Source organism: Jaculus jaculus, chromosome 14, assembly GCF_020740685.1.
Source record: "Jaculus jaculus isolate mJacJac1 chromosome 14, mJacJac1.mat.Y.cur, whole genome shotgun sequence".
Lineage (NCBI taxonomy): Eukaryota > Metazoa > Chordata > Mammalia > Rodentia > Dipodidae > Jaculus > Jaculus jaculus.
The window spans coordinates 5,235,892-5,243,273 of NC_059115.1; the positions used below are offsets into that span (position 1 = coordinate 5,235,892).

At 57.8% G+C, this 7,382-nt stretch overlaps 1 protein-coding gene across 1 annotated transcript; it reads left to right on the forward strand.

The window, feature by feature from the left end:
• Positions 1-3,381: 3,381 nt before the first annotated feature.
• Irf2bp1 (interferon regulatory factor 2 binding protein 1) lies at positions 3,382-5,549 on the forward strand. The gene has a single exon (XM_004672931.3). It carries the CDS (start codon positions 3,382-3,384, stop codon positions 5,143-5,145), a length of 1,764 nt encoding a protein of 587 aa, XP_004672988.1. The 3' UTR covers positions 5,146-5,549.
• The last annotated feature ends 1,833 nt before the right edge of the window (positions 5,550-7,382 follow it).

The following is a 7,382-nucleotide window of genomic DNA, read 5'->3' on the forward strand; positions in this document are numbered from 1 at the left end:
GACAGTACTGGTATAGCTCCATGGTGGAGAACTTAACAGGAGGCCATATACCCTAAGATACAGCAGGCAAAAGTAGGTAATTTTTTTTTCCAGGTGTGGTGGCTCACATCTTTATATTTTATTTATTTATTTGCAAAGAGAGAGAGAGAGGTGTGAGGGGGAAATATGGACACACCAGGGCCTGCAGCCACTGAAATGAACTCCAGGTGAATGTGCCACCTCATGCATCCAGCTCTACGTGGGTACTGGAGAACTGAACTCAATTCCTTGGGCTCTGCAGGCAAGTACCTTAACTGATGAAGCCATGTCACCAGCCTCGTAATTTTTTTTTTAGCTTATTTATTTACTTGAGAGAGAAACAAAGGGCAGACACAGTCAATCTACGCATGCCAAGCCCTCCTGCCACTGCAAATGCCATTCTCTGTTTCTGGATTTATGTGGATTCTGGGGAATTGAACTCTGGCCTTCAGGTTTTGCAAGCACCTTTAACCTCTGAGCTACCTCTCCAGCACTAGGTCATTTTTTGTTTGTTTTTGTTTTTCGAGGTAGATTCTCACTCTAACTCAGGCTGACCTGGAATTCACTATGTAGTCTCAGCGTGGCCTCGAACCCACGGCAATCCTCCCCTCTCTCTCCTGAGTGCTGGAACTAAAGGCGTGCACCACCACACCCGGCAATTATTTATTATTTATTTATTTTTAAAGAGGAGATGTGGCCACCTAATCCCAGCACTAGGGAAGTAGAGGTAGGATCGCCTTGAGTTCGAGGCCATTCTAAGACTACATAGTGAATTCCAGATCAGCCTGGGTAACAGCAAGACCCTGCTTTGGGGAAAAAAAAAAAAGAATAAGATAAGTAAGACAGCCAGCCTTTTTAGAGTGCCAGCCAACAATGAAGGCAGACGGGCAAGACCTAGGGATACTTCTCAGGGCAGAACCCAGGCCCAAAGAGGAAGAGAGGGGCAGCTGTGAGCTCGAACCTACAGACCTGCATCCTCCCCTCCCCACCCTGCCTCGCAGTGTTCCCGGCGTCTGAGAAGACAGAAAACATGGGGGCGTCCAAAGGCCATGCTGGGCCCACCAAGTATAAGCACACAAGGTTGGGGGAAAGATGGTCTAACACTCTCCTCTTCCTAGCCATCCCTCGAGCTCCTCCTCGACTCACATCGAGGGACCATTAAAAGGTTTCCCCACAAATCCCAGGCTCTAAAAGCACCCCCAAAAAGTTGATCGGGTGTGAGCGTGGGGGGGGGAGTACAGAGCGAATCGGGAAGGCCTCCCGCAGTCTTCAGACAGCGGAAGTGCGTCAGTTCGTACATCCCGCAGGGCATTTTGGGAATTGTAGTGAAGGTTGGGGGCACTGAGAGGTGGACAGAGTAACCCTTTGGAGACCAGAGAGCGAGCAGATTTGGAAGGCGTTTTATCCGTGCTCTCCCTGCGCGGAACGCGGAGACCAGGGGGGCCCGAACCTGGCTCGGAGGCCGCCTCAGTCTTCCCTTTTCCCTTGCTGGCTCCCGAGGTTGCTGCTGAAGATTTTGGGAAAGGACAAAGTAGCCTGGTGCCCTGAAGCCACCCAATCACAGCCTCTCCGCCGCCTTCACCAACTCGCATTGGCCCTTCCTCGAAGGGCGGGGACACTCAGAGAGGGCAAGACTCTTGCCTAGAGCTGCTCAGCAAATCAGAGCCGAAATTGCACGCCCCGGGTGAGCCCTGTGCTGTGGAGGCGGGAACAAGAAAATTGTTGGTAGTTGTTTATTTTTTAAATATATTGTTGACCTGGGAAGACGGCTCAGCGTTTAAGGCACTTGCCTGCGTAAACCTAATGACCCGACTTTGATTCTCCAGTACTCACGTGACGCACGAAGTGGTGCGTATAGCCGAGTTTTTTGGTTTTTTTTTTTTTTTTTTTTTTGCAGCGGCTGGAGACCCTAGCATGCCCATTCTTTCTTTCTCCTTGCCCCCACTGCTTATAAATAAATACATTTTTTTAAATTGTTTCATTTTTATTTATTTGAGTGTGACAGAGAGAGAGAGAGAATGGGCGCACCAGGGCTTCCAGCCACTGCAAACGAACTCCAGACGCGTGCGCCCCCTTGTGCATCTGGCTAACGGGGGTCCTGGAGAATCAAGCCTTGAACCGGGGTCCTTAGGCTTCACAGGCAAGCGCTTAACCACTAAGACATCTCTCCAGCCCAATAAATACATTTTTATTTGCGAGCAGAAACAATGTAAATTGAGTATGGATGGCCAGAGCCTCGCAGCGAACTCCATGTGCAGCCGGTTTTACATGGCTACTGGGGAAGTGAACTCGGGCTGGCAATCTTTACAAGCAAGCGTCTTTAACCGCTGCTCTCCCCGGCTCAAATTGTTGCTAGTTTGAGGCCAGCCTGGGCTACACATAGTGAACTCCAGGTCAACCTGGCCTAAAGAGTGGTAGGAGAAAAAAAAAAATTACATTTCTGGGCTGGAGAGCTGGCTTAGCGGTTAAGGCGTTTACCCGCCAAAGCCAAAGGACCCAGGTTCGATTCTCCAGGACCCACATAAGCCAAATGCACAAGGTGGCCCATGCATCTGGAGTTTGTTTGCAATGGCTGGAGGCCCTGGCGTGCCTATTCTCTCTTACTCTCAAATAATTCAATTAAAAATATTTTTTAATTGCATTCCTAGCAACCTCCTGTGCACCCGGCGTCTTATCAGATTCCGTGGCATTTCTAATCATTCATACCCTTCCGGCCGGTGGTGAACCTGCGGCTCCTCCCTCCCCTCTCCCTCCGCACTCCTTTCTTTACCAAAGCTTTCCACCGTCTTCTTTAAAATCCCGCCGTCCCCTTTAAGAGCCTCGCCGCCTCGGGACTACATTTCCCAGAAGGCTCTGCGGGCGCGTTATGTAACTTTCCCTGCGAAGCGGCCTCTGGGGCAGAAGGAGGAGGCGCGGTGCAGGCGACGGCGGCCGTTTGCAGCGGCGGGAGCCGGAGCGTCGGGAACGGGAGCAGCGGGAGCTCCGGTGTGTGTGTGTGCCGCGTGGGGGTGGGGGGTGGAGTGGGGTGCCTATCGCGGAACCCGGAGCTGTTTGTCGCCCCTCACCGGACGGTGGCGCCGAAGAGCCTCTCGCGTCTTGCATTTCGCGGAGAGGCGGGAGTGAGGAAGGAAGGGAGAAAAAAAAGAAAAGAAGAAAAAAAAGCCAGGCTAAGGCGTAAGGCCCCAGGGGGGCGGGGAAGGGGGGCCGGGCCTGAATCCGGCGGGGCCGCAGAGCCTGAGCAGGCCTCCCGACTGTGGCTCGCGCCTTCTCGGGGACTCGGATCGAACGGCGGCGGCGGCGGCGCGGAGCAGCGAACGTGGGCGGCGTGGACCGGGCGGCGGCGGCGCGCGCGCGGGGGGCGCCATGGCGTCTGTGCAAGCGTCCCGCCGCCAGTGGTGCTACCTGTGCGACCTGCCCAAGATGCCATGGGCCATGGTGTGGGACTTCAGCGAGGCCGTGTGCCGAGGCTGCGTGAATTTCGAGGGCGCCGACCGCATCGAGCTGCTCATCGACGCCGCCCGTCAGCTCAAACGCAGCCACGTGCTCCCCGAAGGCCGTTCCCCGGGACCCCCGGCCCTCAAGCATCCCCCCTCCAAGGATCTGACGGCCGCCGGGGCCGCACCGGGACCCCAGTTACCACCTCCGCAGAACCAACCTCAGCCATCCGGTACCGGAGGTGGAGGAGTCTCCGGTCCAGACCGCTATGACAGGGCCACATCGTCTGGACGCCTCCCGCTGCCCTCGCCGGCTTTGGAATACACCCTGGGGTCCCGCCTGGCCAATGGACTAGGCCGAGAGGAGGCGGTGGCGGAAGGGGCGCGCAGGGCCTTGCTTGGCTCCATGCCCAGCCTGATGCCCCCCGGGCTGCTGGCAGCTGCGGTGTCTGGCCTTGGAGGCCGAGCCCTCACGCTGGCACCCGGCTTGAGTCCTGCTCGTCCACTCTTCGGCTCCGATTTCGAGAAAGAGAAACAGCAGAGGAATGCGGACTGCTTGGCGGAACTGAACGAGGCCATGAGGGGCCGGGCAGAGGAATGGCACGGGCGTCCCAAGGCCGTGAGGGAGCAGCTCCTGGCACTGTCCGCCTGCGCCCCCTTCAACGTCCGATTCAAGAAGGATCATGGACTGGTGGGGAGGGTGTTCGCCTTCGATGCCACTGCCCGCCCTCCGGGCTATGAGTTCGAGCTGAAGCTCTTCACCGAGTACCCGTGTGGTTCTGGCAATGTGTATGCAGGGGTGCTGGCTGTGGCTCGCCAGATGTTTCACGATGCCCTCCGGGAGCCTGGCAAGGCCCTGGCCTCCTCAGGCTTCAAGTACCTCGAATATGAACGCCGCCACGGGTCGGGAGAATGGCGCCAGCTGGGTGAGTTGCTCACCGATGGGGTCCGCAGCTTCCGCGAACCCGCCCCTGCCGAGGCTTTGCCCCAGCAGTACCCGGAGCCGACCCCTGCAGCTCTGTGTGGTCCGCCGCCGCGAGCCCCATCCAGGAACCTGGCGACCACTCCACGCCGGCGCAAGGCATCCCCTGAGCCCGAGGGTGAGGCCGCTGGCAAGATGACCACCGAGGAACAGCAGCAGCGACACTGGGTGGCCCCTGGTGGCCCGTACTCCACTGAGACCCCCGGTGTACCCTCACCCATTGCCGCCCTGAAGAATGTGGCCGAGGCCCTAGGCCACTCACCCAAAGACCCTGGTGTGGGTGGAGGCCACGTGCGTGCGGGGGTCGGCAGCCCCGCAGCCTCCTCCACGACCCAACCTCCAACCCAGCATCGCCTGGTGGCACGTAATGGTGAGGCAGAAGTAAGCCCCACAGCCGGGGCCGAAGCCGTCAGTGGTGGGGGTAGTAGCGGCACAGGGGCGACCCCTGGGGCCCCCCTGTGCTGTACCCTGTGCAGGGAGCGGCTGGAAGACACCCACTTTGTGCAGTGCCCCTCGGTTCCAGGACACAAGTTTTGCTTTCCTTGTTCCCGGGAGTTTATCAAGGCGCAGGGCCCGGCTGGAGAGGTGTACTGCCCCAGTGGAGACAAGTGCCCTCTGGTGGGCTCCTCTGTCCCCTGGGCCTTCATGCAGGGCGAGATTGCCACCATCCTTGCTGGAGACATCAAGGTCAAGAAAGAACGGGACCCCTAGGCCACCACTGCCACCAGGCTGCTTCCCCCTTCGTCCCTTGCCGCCCACCGCAGCTGCGGATAAATTATTCCCTATCCCACCCAACCTGGTAGTACCCCAGATCTGTGTATATACCCCTTCCTCTGCCCAGATGGGTCCCCTGAGGTAGAAGCATTGTTGGTGTGAGGGGGAGGGAGGGTAAAAAGTTGTGGCTCCTGTCAGAGGTGGGTGTGTTGGGGTTCCTGGGCCTCTCCAATTTCCCTTCTCCTTGGCTTGGCTTTCCTGTTGCTGGTAGTTGGGGGGGAGGTGCCCCACAGGCCCTTGAGAAGGGCTGATCTGAAAACTCGCTCTTTATAAACAAAGCAAAAGCATTTTATTGCCCCTTCTTCCTCCTTCAATAAACTGAAAGATGGGTTTTTCCCCCCCTTCTTGGTCCCTTAGTTTTGCGAGATGCTGCGCCCCCTTTTGGACTAGACTGGTCGTGCGATGGAGAGGACGTTTGCGTTGGGACCTCTAGGTGGCGCCCTCCGCCCAGGTGGACCGCTGTGTCTTGTTAAAAGTTTGTCGCCAGCGGCCGGTGTGCAGAGGACACGGACAGCCCCTGGAACAGGTTCTGCACAGTGGCTGTCCCGGGCCCTGTGTCATCTACAAAGAACCACCAGAGGAGGGGGAAGACCAAGGCCTTCTAGAGGGACTGAGCAACTGGGAGACTGAGGCTAGATCACTAGGGGACTGTCCGAGGAAACCGGTTCAATGGGGACATACTTGGCAGCAAGGTGGCTTCTGCCTCCTTCAGATGGTGTCCAAGAGAGGCACACCTGGGACACCTGAGCCGGGCTCCTGCCTCTCAGGACAGCGGCGGCCACCCTAGAACACTGACGGTCTGAAAAAAAGGCAGCCCCCCGCCCCCCGGCCGCCGCGGCCTCTTCTGATGTGCGCGCTGCCTGGTCCCGCACCTGTCCAGGGCGACTGATCATTAACCCGGACTTCCTGCTCGCTGGCGTCAAGGGGGCGTGGCGTGGGCAGCGGCTGGCAGAACAGGGGTTAAAGGGAGGGGGCGGCCCCAGGAGCCCAGCCGCCTCGCGCGCTCACACACACCCGCCCCCCCAGGCGACCTCCCTGCGACCCTGACGTGGAGATTCCGGGAAAAGTCGGAATGCTGAGCCAAAGGGAACACTGAATGGAGGGGCAGGGGTTTGCACCCAACTCCCCGCACGGTGCTCAGACAGCTGTGGGATCTAAGGGTGCCTCCCCATCTCCAGATCCTCGGGTGTTTCCTTACCTGAATCTAGAGAAACTTTAGCATATCCTCAAGTGGGATACCCAAGTGTTCCGTCCACCCCTGCCTAACACCTAGGTAATTAGCCAAGGACCGTGAGCTTCCTGCCGTCTCCAGGATCCTGAGTTTGTGTAGTGAGAGGGCTCCCATTCCCCCGCCCAGCCGTGAGCGTTCGGGTGCTTTGTCAACCCTGGCACTACCAGCCTGAGCTCTGGGTAGGGCTGGGAAGGCTACCCCTGATTAAATACACGAGGTGATAAGCCGCAGAATGGGCGATGCTAGCTACAGCTCCCTTCCCAGGGAGGTATGGAGTCTCCCATGATCCAGGGCTGAGGACCCAAGCAATGGGGATCTCTCCCTCCCCTAAATGCTCTGGGCCAAAGGCTTCCCCGCACCTGTCCCCTCCACCCTAGGGAAGGTTCACAAGCTCTGCACTACACCTGGTTCTTTAAGAGCAGCTGTTACGTGGGTGGGTGGGGGGGCCAGAGAAGTCACCCCGGGCCTGGCTGCTGTGTATTCTAGATAGAGGTGAGGTTAACTATTAACCGAGCAGACAGCCTGACTTGTGTGGGTGTGGGGGGCTGGGTCAGTCCCCCCTTCACCAGTGCCTGGGTGGGGTCAGGATGGAGGGACTCTGGATTGATGTGAGGACCAGTGAGTAGGTGAAGAGACTGAGAGTCAGGGAAAGAGGGAAGAGATGGGTTGGGAAAGGAGAGATGCAACTGACTAGACCCAAGGGCTAGGGATATGGCTAGGTGGTAGATATCACACCTACAATCCACAGTGAGGGACTGGGGTTGTGTCTCAGAGGTAACACCTGTCTAGGATCCACAGTTAGGGGCTGGGGGCGTGGCTCAGAGGTAGAGCACTTGTCTAGATCCACAGTGTGGGGCTTGGGGTGTGGTTCAGTGGTAGAGCACTTGTTTAGATCCACAGTGAGGGGCTGGGGGTGTGGCTCAGAGGTAATACCTGTCTAGGA